The sequence below is a fragment of the Camelina sativa genome, chromosome 11, assembly GCF_000633955.1.
Source record: "Camelina sativa cultivar DH55 chromosome 11, Cs, whole genome shotgun sequence".
NCBI classification, from domain to species: Eukaryota; Viridiplantae; Streptophyta; class Magnoliopsida; order Brassicales; family Brassicaceae; genus Camelina; species Camelina sativa.
The window spans coordinates 15,464,474-15,484,320 of NC_025695.1; the positions used below are offsets into that span (position 1 = coordinate 15,464,474).

At 35.8% G+C, this 19,847-nt stretch overlaps 6 protein-coding genes across 11 annotated transcripts in view; 3 read left to right on the forward strand and 3 right to left on the reverse strand.

Moving 5' to 3' along the window:
• LOC104723481 (pentatricopeptide repeat-containing protein At4g16470-like) overlaps positions 1 to 1,776 on the forward strand; it is a 3,662-nt gene extending 1,886 nt beyond the window's left edge. The window contains exons 3-4 of one of the 3 annotated variants that reach the window (XM_010441858.2): positions 171 to 639; positions 1,264 to 1,776. In XM_010441858.2, the coding sequence (XP_010440160.1) occupies positions 171 to 639; positions 1,264 to 1,467 (673 nt within the window). In that variant the 3' untranslated portion in view covers positions 1,468 to 1,776. Of the gene's footprint in view, positions 1 to 29; positions 1,153 to 1,263 lie in introns of those variants that run through there. The other 2 variants (XM_019232430.1, XM_010441859.2) reach the window with 2 other exon arrangements.
• On the reverse strand, positions 1,838 to 3,543 carry LOC104723482 (agamous-like MADS-box protein AGL97). Its single transcript, XM_010441860.2, has 3 exons — positions 2,820 to 3,543; positions 2,481 to 2,609; positions 1,838 to 2,368 (listed from the first exon to the last, which is right to left on the reverse strand). Exons 1-3 carry the CDS (start codon positions 3,535 to 3,537, stop codon positions 2,352 to 2,354), a joined length of 864 nt encoding a protein of 287 aa, XP_010440162.1. The 5' UTR covers positions 3,538 to 3,543; the 3' UTR covers positions 1,838 to 2,351.
• Positions 9,822 to 13,022, forward strand: LOC104723483 (transcriptional adapter ADA2b-like). Of its 4 annotated transcripts, none has more exons than XM_010441861.1 (12): positions 9,822 to 10,149; positions 10,424 to 10,479; positions 10,574 to 10,746; positions 10,892 to 10,957; positions 11,051 to 11,176; positions 11,277 to 11,352; positions 11,449 to 11,497; positions 11,575 to 11,594; positions 11,811 to 12,030; positions 12,110 to 12,320; positions 12,402 to 12,626; positions 12,708 to 13,022. In XM_010441861.1, exons 1-12 carry the CDS (start codon positions 10,100 to 10,102, stop codon positions 12,897 to 12,899), a joined length of 1,464 nt encoding a protein of 487 aa, XP_010440163.1. In that variant the 5' UTR covers positions 9,822 to 10,099; the 3' UTR covers positions 12,900 to 13,022. The 4 variants fall into 4 exon arrangements, with proteins under 4 accessions (XP_010440163.1, XP_010440164.1, XP_019087976.1 ...); XM_010441862.1 differs by having other exon boundaries at positions 11,823 to 12,030; XM_019232431.1 differs by having other exon boundaries at positions 11,452 to 11,497.
• Positions 13,110 to 13,849, forward strand: LOC104723485. The gene has a single exon (XM_010441864.2). The coding sequence runs from the start codon at positions 13,163 to 13,165 to the stop codon at positions 13,718 to 13,720; it is 558 nt and encodes a 185-aa protein (XP_010440166.1). The 5' UTR covers positions 13,110 to 13,162; the 3' UTR covers positions 13,721 to 13,849.
• On the reverse strand, positions 14,696 to 17,837 carry LOC104723486 (pentatricopeptide repeat-containing protein At4g16390, chloroplastic-like). The gene is made up of 2 exons (XM_010441865.2): positions 15,600 to 17,837; positions 14,696 to 15,298 (listed from the first exon to the last, which is right to left on the reverse strand). Exon 1 carries the CDS (start codon positions 17,727 to 17,729, stop codon positions 15,612 to 15,614), a length of 2,118 nt encoding a protein of 705 aa, XP_010440167.1. The 5' UTR covers positions 17,730 to 17,837; the 3' UTR covers positions 14,696 to 15,298; positions 15,600 to 15,611.
• The window catches only part of LOC104731981 (protein PYRICULARIA ORYZAE RESISTANCE 21), a gene marked incomplete in the record, with an annotated part of 1,912 nt that continues 1,371 nt past the window's right edge, over positions 19,307 to 19,847 (reverse strand). The window contains 1 exon segment of the mRNA XM_019231476.1: positions 19,307 to 19,847. Within this exon segment, the coding sequence (XP_019087021.1) occupies positions 19,560 to 19,847 (288 nt within the window).

Sequence of the window (19,847 nt, forward strand, 5' to 3'; positions counted from 1 at the left end):
GCGTTAGCATCCCTGGAACACGGAATGAGAGCCCACGCTGTGATGATTAAGTGCCTTATCAAGTCCAACATTATAGTCGATAGTGCCCTTGTTGATATGTACTTCAAATGCAGCAGTTTCTCTGATGGCCACAAATTATTTGATCAGTTGTCCACCAGAAACGTTGTTACATGGACTTCATTGATGTCTGGGTATGGTTATCATGGAAAAGTTTCAGAGGTGTTAAAATGCTTTGATAAGATGAAGGAAGAAGGTTGTAGACCTAATCCTGTTACGTTTTTGGTGGTTCTCACTGCGTGTAACCATGGAGGTTTTGTTGATAAAGCTTGGGAGCATTTCAATTCTATGAAGAGAGATTACGGGATTGAACCTGAGGGACAGCACTATGCAGCTATGGTTGATACGTTAGGTCGTGCTGGTAGGATACAAGAAGCGTACGAATTTGTTATGAAGTCACCATGCAAGGAGCATGCTCCGGTATGGGGTTCCTTACTTGGGGCTTGCAGGATTCACGGGAATGTGAAACTGCTAGAAGTCGCAGCTACAAAGTTTTTGGAGTTGGATCCAACAAATGGGGGGAACTACGTGGTGTTTGCCAATGGATATGCGAGTTGTGGATTCCTGGATGCTGCGTCAAAGGTTAGACGCAGAATGGAGAATGCAGGAGTTAAAAAAGATCCCGGGTATAGCCAGATCGAATTACAAGGGGAAGCTCATAGATTCATGAAAGATGATACGTCTCACAGACTATCTGGGAAGATATACAAGAAGGTCCATGAGATGACTTCATTCTTTATGGATGTTGACTACTATCCAGATGACTTAGACGCTTGCATTGTTTGACCAAAACAACCTGCAATTAGCTGAAAGATTTTTTTTTTGTGTGATGCTATTGCAGTTTCTCATATTAAGCCTGGTAAAGAGAAAAAGGCACACTTTGTGGAGTCAAATATCAGGTGGGTATAGAGAAACTCCAGTGACAGGCTCTGGCAAATCTGTCATGGTTCAGACAAAAGTTTAGGTTTGGATGGGCATTAACAAATTGGTTTGTAGAATGTGATTTGTAGATAAGTTTCAAAACTCAATACAATTGATGTGATTGGTGATGGAAACACGATTCTTTGTATAATACATTGCAGACGAGTATAGTATCGACGGTGGTTATATAACAAACCATAGACAAAATCATATATTTACTCACATCCATACATTAAAGATATGTTTTAACATTTAAAGAAAAAATGAAACAGAGAGTNGTCAAAGGTTAGACGCAGAATGGAGAATGCAGGAGTTAAAAAAGATCCCGGGTATAGCCAGATCGAATTACAAGGGGAAGCTCATAGATTCATGAAAGATGATACGTCTCACAGACTATCTGGGAAGATATACAAGAAGGTCCATGAGATGACTTCATTCTTTATGGATGTTGACTACTATCCAGATGACTTAGACGCTTGCATTGTTTGACCAAAACAACCTGCAATTAGCTGAAAGAATTTTTTTTTGTGTGATGCTATTGCAGTTTCTCATATTAAGCCTGGTAAAGAGAAAAAGGCACACTTTGTGGAGTCAAATATCAGGTGGGTATAGAGAAACTCCAGTGACAGGCTCTGGCAAATCTGTCATGGTTCAGACAAAAGTTTAGGTTTGGATGGGCATTAACAAATTGGTTTGTAGAATGTGATTTGTAGATAAGTTTCAAAACTCAATACAATTGATGTGATTGGTGATGGAAACACGATTCTTTGTATAATACATTGCAGACGAGTATAGTATCGACGGTGGTTATATAACAAACCATAGACAAAATCATATATTTACTCACATCCATACATTAAAGATATGTTTTAACATTTAAAGAAAAAATGAAACAGAGAGTTAAAAGATTGAAAGGCAGGGGGAACTAAATCAAGGTCTTTCTCCCACATACATTGTATTATGCAATTTAAAAACACCTTTGCCTCTTTGGCTCAAACTTGAAAGGTACAAGCAGTAGCGTCCACACCAGTTCATGCGAATCAACCGCAGCTAACTCATCTCCCTCATGCAGCTTCTTCTTTGCCTCGAAAAAACGTTGGAAGGACTCTTCATAAGCGGCAGTCTCACCCTCCTCATGAGAAGAACAAACAGTGGCAGCATCAACGATTTGGTTTAACATGATGAACATCCAGAAACCTTTTAAGTTGTGCTCTTCTTTCTTTTCATATCCTTAAACCAAAAATATAAAAAGCTAACACAATCACAGAATCAACAAGGCAGAAAATCAAAGCAATGATGATATTGGTAAAACTCACCAAAGATGCGTAAATGCATAAAAGTAGGAGGATTGAAACTCCCAGTTGCCACAAGCACTAGACAAGTTTTGTCCCTGATTCAGACAACACAATCGAATAAAATTCAAACATCCAAGCAGATCAAATCACAAAAAATCGAAGGAAAGAAACAAAAATAAATTCGTAGAAGCTAAGAAATTTATTTACTCAGGGTTTGAATCAATGGATGATAATTTATCAATTGGTGAAGGGACATCCATTGAAGTCTCTGATGATCGAATCTGAGTCTCCAACGATCACTCCGGCCAATGTTCCAACCTCCTTTCATACATGAATCTACCACAACATACAAAGAAGTTTTGAAACTGTATTGTTGCGATATCTTTTTATAATATTGCAATATTGAATTGAAAACAAATAAACAACATGAATCTCCAAGATCGTTAAACACAGAATAATAACAAGGTAACTACGTAATGAACAGATCAAGCTAGAGTTTAAAAGAAAGATTAAAACCCTAATTAAAGGACGGTTCTTGGAATATACTCATTATGTCACTCTGTTTCTCTGTTTCCCATAAAGATTCAACAAATCCATCATCTTGTTTCAGCAAGTAACCGGATAATGAGTCGCAGTAGAGATCTTCAATAGCGAAGGTATGGTTTTGGTCATAGTAACAATTAGCTTGTGATGAAGGCTCGCCACAGATCTTCTCGAGGGAGGAGAAAGTAGAGTTCTGTTCAAAAGAAGCAAATTCATCACAGGAAGATGGAGTAGAGGACTTTGGGTTTTCGTCGAGAGAAGAGGAGCTAGGGTTTTGATGATCAGAACTGGAAACAAATTGTGATTTTTCTTTCTTCTCAAGGCAATCCATCAGATGCTTCCTCGTTCTCATCATACGATCCTCGATCACGTTTAACTCAGAGATATCGTCGCAATTACGGTAGAGATCAGGGTCTTCCCACCAAAACCCTAGCTTGGTTTGGGGGTTAGTAATCTTCCGAGGAGACTTGCCGTTGAGGTAGCAATCAGCAATTTCAGAGGCAGGATAGTAGCCGGAGAAGGAGTAAACGACATCGGAGTTATCTGCCGGAGAGGTTACGAAGACGGCGATGTTGGCCCCGGAGAGAATGCAGAGATCAGCGGCTTTGGAGAAAAGAGTTTGACGGCGTTTGCTGCAAGCCACCGAGCGTTGTTGTTTAGTGTCGCGTTTCTTAATCTCAATCTTTCTTTTTGTTCCTCCTCTTTTCATCGTCATCGTCATCGTTAGGGTTTTTTTTTTGTTTCCTTACCGAGAAAATAAGAGAGATGAAAGAGAGAGAGAGAGAGACTGAAGCAAAAAGTAAGCAAACTCATATTTTATAGATTCGATATCCTAATTAGTAATGTGTTTTCCTTTTTTTTTCTACAGCAAAAATGTTTTCCTTTTTTCTCCTCCTTATATAATAAATTCGACTTGTATGCACTTAAAGAAATTATTTATTTTTACTAAAACTCCTTTGTTTTTTTTCTTAAACAGCTAGCTACTAAAATTCGTTTTTTTCTAAAATATTGTTCTTTTTTTTAATAATATTTTGATTAAACTAAAACAAAGTTATTTTAAATTTTTTTGTTTTTGATAAAACTAAAACAAAGTTCTTAATATTGGTAATAATATATAAGAAAATAGGTAAAGGGTTATTTGCTAAAATGGCATAATTATATACCATATTTGCTGAAAATAATACAAGAGAAATTCCTCAAAATACCACAGTTTCAGTTTTTTTTCCAAAATTACCACTCTGAATTTTTTTTTCAAAAATACCACAAAATTTTTATTTTCAAAAATACCATAAGCACAAAAAATTGATTTTTCATTGAGTAGAATTTGTTTTTTTAGGTTTGAGTTGATAAATTTAGATTTAGGGTATAGCTTTTAAGGGTGTAGGGTTTAGTGTTTAGGATTTAGGGATTAGTTTTTAATATACAAATTTAGTTCAATTTTTTTTGGTATTTTTAGAAAAATATATTTCAGTGGTAATTTTGAAAGAAAAAAACTAAAAATTGTATGGCCGACCTATTGAAGAAGATCTTTATGGCGAGTCGGCATTATCCGATCAATCACGTTACTTGGTGAATGATGATGATCTTGGATTTGTTGACTCTTTATGGGAAGCAGACAATGAGAGTAACGGAGTGAGTTTTTTCTATGAAAACCCAAAGTCGTAGGTAAAAATTGTATTTTTGGAAGAAAAAAAATTCATTTTAGTGGTATTTATGAGAATTGTCCATGATACAATGATATATTCGTAAATAATTATGTAACATTTAAAGTTTATATATTTTTAGTTGGTTTTCTCCTTTTCTTGACTCTCTAATTGCTGTAAAATTATGCGATACAAACATGAAACATGTAAGTTTTCAAATTAGTTAAAATATACAAATCTCATATACTATTAAAAAAATCATAAACTGAAACTCATGAGAGTCGTTTCCATAAGAGTTATAATATGAGAGTTATAGTCGAATATGTGCATGATGTTAGTTACGGTCGAATTCTTGAATTATTTTTTTGTAAGAATGAAGATAGATTATAATGTATATCTCATGTTTACGATTATAAAAAATTTGTATGATTATAAATTTAATAAAGAATATTGTTTTGAGATTATGTTTTTAATTATAATTTTTATCATATGCAATGATGTTTTTAGTAATAAATTGTGACCATTTTAAAATAACTTCGAATGATGGAATTGGACAATGATAGTCACAAAATATTATGATTTTTGATTATTTGTTACAATTATGCGATAAATTTTTAGTTATCACTTATCCATTTGAGACTATAGTTTCATAATAATGAGATACATAATTAAAACGTTATTTTAGATACGAATTATGATGATTCTAAGACTTCATGTTAGCCTGTAATTGAGACATTTTTGTTACTTTTTTGTGTCTTAACTATTTGTGACAAAATGGTTACAAATAAAAAGTTGTGACGAATGTATTGCAACCATTCAAAAATTGTCACAAATTCGTAGCAATGATTATATTGTGACTAAATATTTTTTATTGTGACTAAATATTACGTCTTAATAAAATTATCTTCTTGTAGTATGATCTCGTTACAGATTATAATCACATATTTGCGAGGTGGTAGAGGTGGACGCCTCATTCAAGGTGGAAGCATCATTCGAGGTTGGGGCATCATTTGAGGTGGAGGTGGCTGCTCTGGAAACTTGCGAGGAACCTGGCCCTCTCCCTCAATGGAGAATCACCTCCTAACCCATAATCACTACCCTTGATCTTGATATGATCAAGAGGTCCATCGTGTTTCAGAGCATGGTATTCCTGTCTAAGCCATACAACATGCTAATTTCCTATTCTAAGTAAAATAAAAAATGGGAAAAATGTTGTTTTAACCATGAACTTACACAAAAACGCCATTTAAACCATCAACTTTGCTTGCGGCCATTTAAAACATATAGTTGTAGTTGACTCTCTGTTAAAACATGAAACATCATTGACCAGGCCAAAATCCCCAGGTCGTAATTTGGGTTGACAGAGCAATTAACACCTGTTAACCCCCGTAAGCTTCTCTATTACGCTGTTATTAACAAATCCGTTAAGGATAAAACGACGTCGTTTTATCCAGGACTCAGAACAGAAGATAAAAATCCTCAAATTCTCATCTTCGTCTTCTCCTCACAATTTTCATCTTGTCCTCTCCTCACAACACTTTTTGTTTCGATTCGCGGTGGAGCTGCATACACAACTAGACTCTGTGATTCGTCTCGTGATGGAGCTTCGATTCCATCTCCGACAAACGAAAACACCCCCTTGTTTCTCACTTTTGGCATCAAATAATTAGGGTTTCAAAGATTTGGGGATTTTGAAAAATTAGGGATTATATGCGATTGGGGATTTTTAGCTTCTGAGTCGAGGATAAAACGACTTTGTTTTTATCCTTAACGGATTTGTTAACGACAGCATAATAGAGAAGCTAACGGAGGTTAACGGACGTTAATTGCTCCGTCACCCCAAATTACGACCTGGGGGTTTTGGCCTGGTCAATGATGTTTCATGTTTTAACAGAGAGCCAACTGCAACTATATGTTTTAAATGGCCGCAGGCAAAATTGATGGTTTAAATGGCGTTTTTGTGTAAGTTCATGGTTAAAACGACATTTTTTCCAAATAAAAATTATCAATTTCCTTTTTATTTATGAAATAGGAAATCAACAATCTTTGCAATCTTTTATTTTATGGGGATAAAAGGAAAGTATTCATGTTTCTAGACCCTTCTCTTTATTCTTTATGGATGTTGAGTACTATCTATTCAGATGACGAATCATGCACTATGGTCTCGAAGCTGTAAGAATCATTACCAAATAGTTAATCACGTTTGATAAGGATATTAACGGCGTCCAACATACTTCCACACTATATTTTGCAACATAACTAGGATTTACTCCGAGGTACACCACAGATCTATTCATTTTCAGAAATCATTTAAATAGATTAGTATACTAACATAATCAGATTTTTTAGTTAGTTAATATAAATATTACAATATTATATATATATATATATGTTGTTGTATTTGCAAAATTTATCCCATAGTAAATTTCTTTGTTTTGTAATATCAATGTTACACTGTTATATATATTTTGGTGTTTTTACAATAATTAACAGTAATTGTTAATAAAATTATATGGGTTGATTTTGAAAGAACAATAAATATGTGTACTTTAAAAAATACAATGAACTATGATTAAAATCAAATTTGCTAAAATAACTATATGAATAAATTACATCAGTATTTGTAAATATATTTATATTTTAAATAAATATAAGTTTTTGTATTGTTAATATATCTATATGTCTGTAACATTATTAAACCATAATAGATTATATTTAATTTATTAGGAACAAAAACCTTTATACAATTTTCACAAACACAAAATATAAAAAATATTTGTCGGTTCTCCATGTTTGTAGATCCTAAATAGTAACCAATCATGTATGCCAACTTCAACGGGTTGTCTCGTCTCCAAGTAAATAATCCACTTGTCATACACAAGTCAGTTGATGGATGGATTTGGACTCACACCGAAAATTACAAAAGTTCCCAATACTTGAGTATATAATTGAGTATATAGAGATACAAAAGTTCACATGACAAATGCAAATACCTTAAAACCCACAAAAGCAATTATAGTTAATGCTCTAGAGTCAAGATTGAAATTAAAAGAAAAACAACTGCCACATGATTTATTAAACGAAGAATGACATATATGTCACAGTTTCACCTCATACGCAAAATTTAAGAAATGAAATCAATGACAAAATGTGTTTTTTTTTTTTCTTTTTGTGTTTGTTTACCGTAATGGCTAGTTGGAGGGTTAACAAATTTAAGAAATTTTTGAGGGTTTTGTCTGAGTTAGTAGAAAAATATTGAAAGATCTTTAATTTAAATATTTCATAATAGTTGATTAGGTATATGCTATTATTATGCTCATATGTAATTAATTTTGTTACTATATGATGTCAAAAGATCTTTAACATTTTTGATTTAGTTGATTGTGTTGCTACTTTTAAGGAACTTGTATATTGGATTAATAATCTGGAGAGTCATTAGCCTACAGTGAAATCTTAACAAATATGCTCATATGCTTGATAATTAATACCGATTTTTTTTGTTTATAAATAGATTTATTAGAACCAGAATATTACCATATCTTCAGTATATCTTCAATATTGTTTTTTATTTAATTTTGACTAACATAATTAATAAAAACGACTGCGATATTTTTGTCAATAATATACTTTTGGAATGTAAATATAATCCGAGTTTTAATCATTTATGTTTTCGATTAATGGGATCCGATTCACTAATTTTGGGTTGTAACATATAAAATTAATCTGACCCATTTTTGATAATATTCTTAATGATTTTAGATTAATAGTGTTTAATACCATGGTTTTTTGGAAAATATTTTGAAAAAATGATTATTGCACAAAAATGTATTTCAAAAATGTTAAGATAGATTTTTAAAATATATATTGGTTTATAAAAATTCAAATCATATCATATGCTGAAAAAAATCTAAAATTTTATTAACTTTATGTATTAAATAGTAATTCAAATAATTAAATATAAGATTAAATAAAAGTAAGAGGAGAATTATATTTTCATCTAATATATTGCTTTAAATTAGGTGGATAGATTTTTGGAAATTAATATTAGCATATAAGGAAATGATTGTGTTTGACTGTAAAGATTGTAGAGAATTTAGTTGGAACTTGTTTGAATATAAAGATAAGAGAGAATGACACAAAAATGTACTCTAAAAATGTTAAGATAGATTACACCAACATCCCATTTTAAAAACCTTATCCAAAATGTTTTTTAAAAATTTGGAATATATTCGTGCAACCTTATAAAAGCATACACAAACTATCTTTATACTTTATAATTCTTCTACAAATACTGTATAAATATTTTTTTAAAAATCTTATTAAAACATTTTAAAATACCTTGTAAAACTTTATAAAAAATTAGATCGAGTCTTCAAGTAACAGTTATCCTAAAAAAATACTTTCAAAACCTTATAAAACTTTATAAACATTTCAGATTTCATAAATAGTAATATTTTTGAAAATTGTCAGCTAAAAATAATATTTTGAAAAGAAGCATACTAAAAAGGGCATTTGTCAAAAAATCTCTAAAAACTTTCTTGTTTAGCAAAACAATGATTTTGTATATATTTTTTTTGTCAACCAAACATTAATAATTAAAAAATAAATTCAAAGTTGGTTGCCTAAACCGGAGGATAAGAGTTTACAAATAAGATTTTGTATTTTTATCCGATTGAAATGAGTCTTCTAAATATTTCACGAAATGTCATTTGAGATTTAAATATTTCTAAAGTTTTATATTTGGCTAAATTGATATGCTTTAAAGTAGCTTATTATCACATATATCTTATACAAATGCCTTTTCACTTATATTTTTGAGTTTTTTAAATTTATACGCTAATTTTTTAAAAAAATATATCACAATATTATTCAAAACGATATTTAATCTTTTTCCTATTCAAATTTATTTATTTCCTAGATTGCTTACTAAAAATTTCAATAGAAAAAAGAATGAAAACCAAATCTCTACACTACCACATACTTTCTTAGACATGTGCATTTTCGTTCAACTTTCTTTCAAAAAAATTTAAATTTATGCGCTAAATTTCTATCTTTTTAAATGTATCACAATGTTATTGGGAACGATATTGAACTTTTTCCGATACAATTATATTTACTTCCTAGATTTGCTAAAAATTTTAATAGATAAAAAAAATGAAAACCAAATTATCTACGCAGCCACGTTCTGCTTGTTATTTTTTTTGACATTACTAATTTAGCTACATTCAGCAACTAGGATAAAAGTTTAGGATTTTTGCGTTGACATAAGTAAAAATTTGTTTTTTTTTTTTTAAAAAAAACAAAGGTAAATTATTACAGAGGCAATGCTTATTAAAAAAAATATATATATATTAAAGAGAGCATCACCCGAAAAATCTAAAAGCACAGTGCTTTACAAAATTTCCTCAGCTTCCCTAATTTTTCTCAGGTCAATTTTACTACACAGATCCGACCTGACAAATTCCGACCGAGTTGTGAGTTTTGTTCAATTCCGATTAGATCTTTCTTCCGTAATACTTTCTTTAGCGAATATTCCACAAGCAAGTACCCATTCGATCTTCGATGCTGGTGGCATTACGTTAGGGTTCTTCTTCAATCCTTTTTGGTTTTCGGCTTAATTCCCAAACTTGAGCATCATCAATGGGTCGCTCTCGGGGGAACTTCCACAATTACGAAGACCCTACTCAGAGGTTTCTTCCTTCAATTCACTCTCACAATTGGGGTTTTTTTTTTTTTTTCTCTGTTTGCCAGTTTCTGCTGAATTTGATTTGAATTTCAAGTTTCTTTGAATCTGTATCATTGGGACAATGAGAGCATCGCTTCAAAATTGAGGCTTTTGAAATCTTTTTCATTAGTGCTGAATTGATCGAATTTCGTATGTGTTTTGAATCTGCGTTGCGCTATAATCATTGCGTGCTACTATAGTCTCTCCTATGATCTTTGTGATAAAATTGTGTTTTGTAGAACGAGGAAAAAGAAAAATGCGGCTAATGTGGAGAACTTTGAGTCGACATCTACGGGTACAAATTACTCATCAAACTTCTTTTTTCTTTTTTTTTGTTCTCCTGTCAAGATTCCACTTTTGTTCTAACGTCTCTACTTGTGTGGAGACAGTTCCAGGTACTGAGGGAGGAGGCAAGTATAACTGCGATTATTGCCAGAAAGACATTACTGGCAAAATTAGGATCAAGTGTGCTGTCTGTCCCGATTTTGATCTCTGTGTTGAATGTATGTCTGCTGGAGCTGAGATCACTCCTCACAAATGTGATCACCCTTACCGAGTTATGGTTAGTTTGACATTCGCTTTCCCTTACTTTTTAGTTTGCAGCAAAAAGTTTGATTTTTCTCCACACTCTCATCATCTAGAACTCAGTGGATAGATCTTTTGGTTGAGTTCCATCATAACCAAGTATATTTCATTTGCTTTCTCAGGGGAATCTAACTTTCCCGCTTATTTGTCCGGACTGGAGTGCTGATGATGAAATGCTTCTCCTGGAGGTACCACTTCTTTTATCATACTGAAATGTGTTTTTATAAATTCTGTTTCTTTCATTGGAAAGTAAAGTAATTTCTTTTAATCTCTTAATTCAGGGACTTGAAATTTATGGCTTGGGAAACTGGGCGGAGGTCGCGGAGCATGTGGGAACCAAGAGTAAAGAACAGTGTCTCGAGCACTACAGAAACATTTATTTGAACTCGCCATTTTTCCCACTTCCAGTATACTACATCAATCTGTTAAGATATCATATATTTACCACAACAATGCTTAGCCTTGTGCAACTTATTGATCCTGGGGAGATATGTTTTTATTTCCCAGGATATGTCACATGTAGCAGGGAAGAACAGAAAAGAACTTCAAGCCATGGCAAAAGGACGCATTGATGACAAGAAAGGTATGTGCTACTCTAACTTAATTGATGGTTGTGTGATTCTTCGTTGTACTTGTTGCTATCTTAGTTCTGATATTGATGTGGCTTCTTATTTGGCAGCAGAGCAGAACATGAAAGAAGAGTACCCGTTCTCTCCTCCTAAAGTCAAGTATGTCTCTCGTTCTTCTCAGATACTGTACAGTGATACCTTATCATTTTCTCATCTTTTATCCAATTTTCTCGCAGAGTTGAAGATACACAGAAAGGTGAGTCCTTTGCTTGGTATATTGTATTTGGTTGAAAATATAGTTTACACCAATAGTTATATCTAGATCACAATCTCATAAATGGAATCATCTGGCTCTTGTAATTAAGAAGCTGATTGAGCATAAAGATCCAAAAAAGGCCCAATATCTGTCATTGTATTTATACTGGTAGATATCTTCTCCCATTTTCTTTGTTCTGACGTGCTTTGTGGGTAGAGTCTCATATAGACAGGAGTTTTGGAGGAAAGAAACCTGTGGCCACCCTGGTAAACAACTCTTTGGTTGAATTGAGTAATTACAACCAAAAAAGAGAAGAGTTTGACCCTGAATACGACAATGGTGCTGAGCAACTCTTGGCTGAGATGGAGTTCAAAGATAATGATACTCCTGAAGAACATGAGCTGAAGCTGCGTGTGTTGCGTATCTATTCGAAAAGGTACATAGATAAAACAGTGAACATAGTCTCTTTTTTTTGCCGCTGCCCACTCTGACACAGGTGAGTGTGATGTTTGTAGGCTTGATGAGAGGAAACGTAGAAAAGAATTCATAATAGAAAGAAACCTGTTGTACCCAAATCCCTTTGAGAAGGACCTGTCTCAGGAGGAGAAAGTGCAGTGTCGACGTTTGGACGTTTTTATGCGTTTTCATTCAAAAGAGGAGCACGACGAGCTACTCCGTAGTGTTGTAAGCGAGTACCGCATGGTGAAACGACTCAAAGATCTTAAGGTAAGGACATTGCTACTCTCAAACTGTGTGTTTGGTTTCTTGGACTGGATGTGACTCACTGTTTTGGGTTGGGTGGGGCAGGAAGCTCAAGTGGCAGGGTGTCGTTCGACGGCTGAAGCGGAGAGGTATCTTGGGAGGAAGAGGAAGAGAGAGAATGAAGAAGGGATGAACAGAGGGAAAGAGAGCGGTCAATTTGGTCAAATTGTGGGGGAAATAGGCTCTAGACCTCCGGTGCAAGCTTCTTCAAGCTATGTGAATGATTTGGACCTGATTGGATTCACAGAGTCGCAACTGCTGTCTGAATCCGTGAGTGTCTAGATACTGAACAGTGTGAACATGACTTTTTGTTGTAAGCTGTAACTGAAAGAAGAGTTGTTCGTTTTGCAGGAGAAGCGTCTGTGCAACGAGGTCAAGTTGGTTCCACCGGTTTATCTACAGATGCAACAAGTGATGTCACATGAGATATTCAAAGGGAATGTGACGAAAAAGTCGGATGCATATAGCCTGTTCAAGATTGAACCAACCAAAGTGGATCGAGTTTATGATATGCTTGTGAAGAAGGGTATTGCTCAACTTTAAAGGCTTGTGTAGTGTTGTATCATATATATATATGTGTGAGCTCTGTTGAGTTATTTGTTGACATTACCATGTTTATTACACCTTGTCAGAATTAGTTTATAATAGAAAAAACAATTTAAGTTATCCACAGATTGTGAAAAGAGATAAGGTGAATGAGAGCCACACAATCTAAACCCCAATGTTTTAGTATATAAGAAAGAATCTGAGTCGTTTGGAAAAAAAAAAAAAAGAATCTGAGTCCTTCAAACAAAGGAAGAGGTGAGATGACGACGATGATGTCTCTCCCCAAAATGAAACTATCTTGTCTGCAACCACACCTCCATTTTAGCAATAGCAGATCATTAGCACCAGCTCAAGCTTTTCCGAGCTCAAGCATAAGGAACAGAACATCATGTCTTGTTCGGTGCGGCTCAGCCAGAAGAAGATTAACTTCGAAAACTAGCAGAGGCGTCAAGCTTGAGAAGGCACAAAAACCTCTGGGTTTGGAGCGACACTGGAGACATGCTGTGGTAGGTGGAGTCTCCGTAGGGTTGATGATGGCTTTGGTATGGGGAATGGATGCAGAGAAAGCTATGGCGCTTGGACCAGAAGGTCCTTTAATGGAAGAGTTTTGGGACAACGTGAGAAGGTATGGTCTTTACGCTCTCACGGTCAGCACCGGAGCCCTCTCCGCAGTCTTTGAGCCTATCTTCGAACTCCTCAAGAACCCAATCTCCGCCGTTCTCATTGTGATCATCTTAGGTGGAAGCTTCTATATCGTCTCCCAAGTTGTCTCAGCAATGATCGGTGTAAACGAATTTGCTTATGATTACAGTTATTAACCAACTATAGTTTGTTTTGTTCTTCTCTTCATTAATACTCTGCTTTGATGCTCTTGTCTTTTTGATCTATTTATATTTTTGTTACACAATCATCAATCACATTTTATTTGACATAAAAGTTACACCAAATCATGTACATTGTAAAAAGCTCTTAGAAGATGTGAGAATTGGTTGTCAAATGGTTCAATAGTATTTGTAAGAATCTTCAGTCCGTCCGGCGACGTAATCCATCAGTCCCTCGCCGGTGGATTCTTCTGAGACCTGTTGAAAGCCACCGAAGGTGATTGCCATCGCCAAGAAGGCTCCAGTTGACGCAAACAGAGGCCAGAAATAGGCTAAAATGTTCACAATCCTTGGTGCTGCGTACATGAGCGACACCACAATCACGCTCACCATGATTGCCACCATGAAATGGAATCTGTATTCCATTATCTTTGTCTGGATCTCCATTTCCTTTTGATCAACTGGGAGAGAGAGGGAAGATGCTGAAGCCAAAAAGAACTCTGAAGATTGCAATTTATGAGGAAGGAGATTGAGATGGTTTAGATTTGAAAGTTGGTACCTTTGGGATATGTTGATCAAACGCAAGTTCTGAAGTCCTTTTCAAGTGGCTGTGTGCTAGGTGAAGATTCCATTGTTTACAACAGTTTAACCCACTAATCAATGATTACTGACTTGAATACCCTAAGTTTAGAGAATGTGAAGGGACATAATCGTCATTCTAAGATGATGCTTTTGTCCGGAAGATGGGTTTTGTCCCTTTTCCTCGTGATATGATTACCAAACGAAAGACTTTGTGTAAGAGAATAAAGAAGGAATAAGATAAGGGATTGCTGATCGCTTTGCAAAGTTTCTTCCTTTTCTTCATATCCAGTGGAAAGGCATATCATCCTTTTTTCTTTTCTTAGTTTACATTATTACACAACTCAAGTAATTGATTAACATTAAGACTTTTAAAACAAAAACTCTTAACCATCAGAATAACTCTGACATTCTCCATTAATGGGTTTTCAAAAACAAACCCATTATTATAAGAACTGTATTGATCACTTTACATATATCAGCAGTCATAAGATTTTCTGAACCCAAAATTTACAACTAGTAGACTGAGTTGTTCTTTGTTCTCAAAACTTATCTCCTTTCTGCTTCTCAGCTTCAACAGATTCAAAACTATACAGCAAAGCGAATCAAAAGCTATCTACCTCTACTATTGTCTGCAAAGATGGCTTCCATTTCTGCTGTAACAAAACGCCTTGTGGGTTTTGCCGCAGCAGCAGCTCGAGCTGTTTCCTTGTCAGAGTGATCTTTATGCACCGCTTTCTCCCAGTTTTGCTCTCAGCTGCATCTTTAGGTGAATCCTTGGCCTTCTCTGTTGATGCCTCATCATCTGACCAGACATCTGTGACCTTGTTGCAGAGCGATGAGTGAATACAGTTTCCCATGGTTCAGAGTTATGTGATGAAGCCATGAAGCGAACAATTTATATTCAGCTCTTGGACCAACGTGCAGACCATCATATGCCCACTAACCCTTTTCTTTATTGTGGTCAGCTAATGTAGCAGCACTTGATAAACATATCTAGTTGCACATGCAAATGTCAAAGTCTTAAATATTAATGAAGCATGCTTCCTAGGAGAAAGGCAAAGTCAAATCAACACCGCCCCAGTATTAAAGTCAATAGGAGGATATGAAGAGAAGACCATGAACTAATTAATGAGAAGGAGACTTAATCAGCTCTCTAAATTGTTTCAAATGTGTATAACCCGAGTTTGCTAACATTACAAAATCTTTCCTGATCCAGAATATACTGGTATCAGGAGAAAGAAAGCTAAATAGTGGATAAAGCTCGAAGCCAAAGAGACATATCAAAGCTACATACCGGTTACAAAAGCTACACAGAAACTCCTCCAGATGAGCGTCTAGACTCCAACCATGCCTTTGCCGCAACACTAGTAGTCAAAAACCAGCCAACCTTATCCGGAGCTTCATGGAAAGGAGCATTTAGCTCTTTCAAGTGAGACTCGAAAACAGCTGCCAGACCTTTGTCTGAGTATTTGTGTTTCCCATGTCCAGTGTTGATTCCAAGCAACGGAGGGAACTCTTCTCCAGATTCCAGAGCTGCCTCTGATAAGTCGTTCATCCAAACATGAAGAGCGGTCAAGGCTGCCCCCAGAGAGAGACTTTTTAGATGTAAGGACCATTGGGTAGCAGATTTCGATTGGAGACCCGTATAAATGTCACATTCAAGTCCAAGTTGTAGGATCTCACAAGCTCTTTCCAACTTATTGAGATTGACACAGAGATCAATCAAGCAGTTCAAATATGCTTTCTTTACATCAGAGCCAATGGAATCAATCAACTCAGATGCTTCCTTCTTGAACACCCCTTCCTCGCAGTTTTGCTCCTCGACCAACATCTTTACCACTTGACCAAGCTTTGGCTTAGCCTTCTCGACACAGCCAATGAGTTTACCAATTTCCTCACTCGGTGTCTGGGTCATTACATTCAGAAGGCACCCACAGAATCTGTCATCCGGAGTAATGCCCAGTTCCAACACTTGATCGAATGTCCTCACAACATCATCTACCTGTTTGGCTTTCCCATAACACTGGATAACTGACGTCAGAACAAAAAGAGTAGGCTCAAAACCAGCTTCTCTCATTTGAAGAAGAGCCGCCTCAGCCTCTGAAACCCTCCCACTGCAAGAGTACACTGTGATAAGCGAAGAGAAGGTCCAGCTGTCCGGATCACAAGACCCAGAGTTCTTCATATCTTGAAAAATCTCAAAAGCCTCATCCACATATCCGATATCAGCACACATGGACAAGAGAGTATTGTAAAGAATCACAGTTAAAGACAATCCTTTATCCTTCATCTCGCGGTAGATAGCAAGAGCATCATCCCCATAACGAGCTCTACCATAAGCTCTAACAAGAGCAGCATAAGTACTCCAGTTGGGTGTAAAGCCATTGCTAATAAGATCCTTGTAGATTATCTTAGCCTGCCAAGGCCTCTTAGCTCTACCCATTGAATCTAACAACCTATTGTAAATAACAAGATTAGGCTTCACCCCAAGAGCCTTCATCTCTTCATAGATATTAAGACACCCATCATAGTTTCCAGAAACACCATAAATCCTAATCAAAGTCGAAAAAGTAACAGCGTCAATACGCCAATTCTCAGTCCTTGCACGGTCATACAAGCTCAAAGCCATCTCAACGTCACCAGCACGCCCGTAAGCGTCAATCATAGCTGCCAATGTGACATTATCAGGCTCACATCCAAAAGAAGACATTTTCTCAAACCACTCAACAGCTCTCTTAGGCACACCACACTGCCTAGCACAGCTAATGATCGTAGTGAAAGTTGCATTATCCGGTTTAACACCTCTCTCAAGCATTTCGCCGAACAGCTTCTCTGACTTTTCAAGATCCTTGCTTTTCCTAAACACCTTCAAGGTGACATTGTAGAGAATCACTTCCCTGGTTGGTTTCATCGTCTCCAAGAGATTGTTCAACACAAGTGGCGCAGTTTCAGGGTTAGTCATGTTATTGAGAGTAACAACAGCATCTTGCTCAAACAATTTACCACCAAAGCCAGTAATGACATCGCAAACATCAGCATCGTTTGGTTTTGAGGCGTCAAGAGACTCGGCTAGTTTGATAAGAGAAGAGTACCTCGAATCGTAAGATTTCCTACGGAGCTGAGAAGCTCGGGGGCTTTTGGGATTAACCCAGACGTAGCTTTTGGAAGCTGCAGGAGGTTCTGGTAATGGAAGATCCTCATCAAGTTTGGATTTTTCGGTCCGGGTTTCTTGAGGAATCGCTTCTTGTACTGAAACATGGGTTGCTTGGAGAAGGTTTCTGGAGTGGGAAGGAGAAGAATTGGGGTTGTATGAGCAGAAGAAGCTTCTTGGAGTGGATTTGGGATACACTGAGAGAAGGTTGCAGAGAGGAAGAGGGTCGTGGAGAAGAGATGAAGGAGAGGAGCATAGATGATGAAATGACATTTTTTGTTTTTGTTTTTGTTTTGGGGGGTGTTACTACTTCTTCTTCGTAGTTGCAGTGTAGCAGCGTAGCAGCCTCGAGTCGAGACCTTATCCAACAGAGCGATTTGTAAGAGAAGAAGGAAAAAGGATGAAAGTTGTCCTGTTTAAGTTTTCCTGAATATAACTGCGTGCTGTTTTTGAAATATTGAAACCCACTGTGTAGTGCGAATAGCTTTGTAATCTACATTGATGACGGCGTATTGGGTTTGGAAATGAGATCATATTGGCCCGATTACGGCTAAATAATAAAAGCCCATAATAGTACGACTGTACGAGTTTCAAGAATTCAAGAATTGTGTAAGGGATATATATAGTTAGGTTAGAAGATCAAATATTCTAAAGATGGATTATGGATACCTAGTGGAGTTAAGAGACTTTATTTCAGACGAGGTTCTATAGTTTCGTTGAAAATATGGTCTCACGAAAGAAAGTTAGATATCTAAACAAATTTAATAGAGCATCGGCCGGAAATAAAATTAGATTTCTAAACAAAGCATGCATGATGCATGTAGAAGCTAGCATTTTCATGATTAACGTTAACCTTATGGTCTTATGGGTGGAAAGGATGAGATGTGCTGTATTTGTCACAGTCGGATACCATTTAGTCCATACAATTTGAAATCTTATGAGAGGAGTCACTTAAAAGAAGCCAACATAAAAATGAAACATCTCAAGATATATATTTGTAGAGATCAGTTAGTTATGTTCTCGAGTTTAACTCTCAAAAAATAAAATCGGAATCAAATTAAAGTCAAAGAAATGGTCTCTTGATACACGCAAGTATATTATGTCTCTTGATGTTATATTTGATGATTTTTTTCTCATTGTCTTGATTGAGTAAAGAAAGTTCTTCAAAGACCGATAGGTTAGTGCTAACAAAGTTTCTTCATAGTTAGTTATTGCTTATTTAAAGTACCACAACTATCACATTCGAACACTTGGCACATACGAAAACCATTCACATATGGTGTAACTCGTCTTTGAAATGTCTACACGCTAATAAACTATAATCCTAATTGAGAGCCGACATACAATCTTCGAACTAACATGTATTGTAAACAAATAGTAGTTCTGATTCAACTTATGACAAATCTAGTTCTAGTAAAGTTGACCTTAGCAATGCGTTCACACATAAAAGATATGGAACTTGTTTGTGGACCATCAGTCCAACCGTATTGTTTCTTGGTTTTTTTTCTCTTCATTGCTTCTTAAACATATTTTGTGGTCATCCTTGCGAGTTTGTTTTCCAATAACATAAACTCTAACCTCCTTTCTCCTACGAATATTTTAAAATGGCATCATGATAATACTAACATCGGAAGAATAAGGTACTATATAGTATATATACTATACAGCTCATGTGCACGAATCCTTCGTCAAACTTGTAATAAAGAAGAAGAAAAATGTCACACATCCCGATAATTACCACCGACGCTACTTTGGAAAATGAAAAGAAGAAAGAAAGCTAAATCAGTGGCACATCACAAAAGGCATAGATTAAAGAAATAAAGCGAAGTACTATTATTGGTTCATAGAAGTATAAAGAAGATAATAAAACAAATTTGCTTTAATGTTTACAGTTGTTTTACACATCTTTCGAATGGGACAACCAAATATTGGAAATGGCTACCAAATTACAAAATACAACGACCCTTCTTCCTTCCTTATTGGTTCTCATAATCACAACATTACACGTAAATGTCTCTCTATATATTTTATTACTTGTATAAAAAAGAAAAAGATTGAAGTAAAATAAAAGGATCTTTTAAAAGGTAATGAAAAGAAGTCAAATCACATGATGGAGCAGCTCTGTGGATTCTCTTCGCTGAAGTAATCACATCTGGTGACGTGGCATGTTCGGTAGGCAGGTGGTGGTGGGCAGCCCCCACCCCAGCTATCGTAGACTGGTCGTCCATAGCACTCGTATGGCTGCGGCGGCGGCATTCCATATCCGTTGAACGCTGGTCCTCCGTAACCATCATAGTATGTTGGTCCACAACACATTGCTGGCTGCCCTTGCGGCATCATTGGGATCACCTGTGGTGGTGGTCCCGGCTGCTGCTTCGGGGCAGGAGCGGG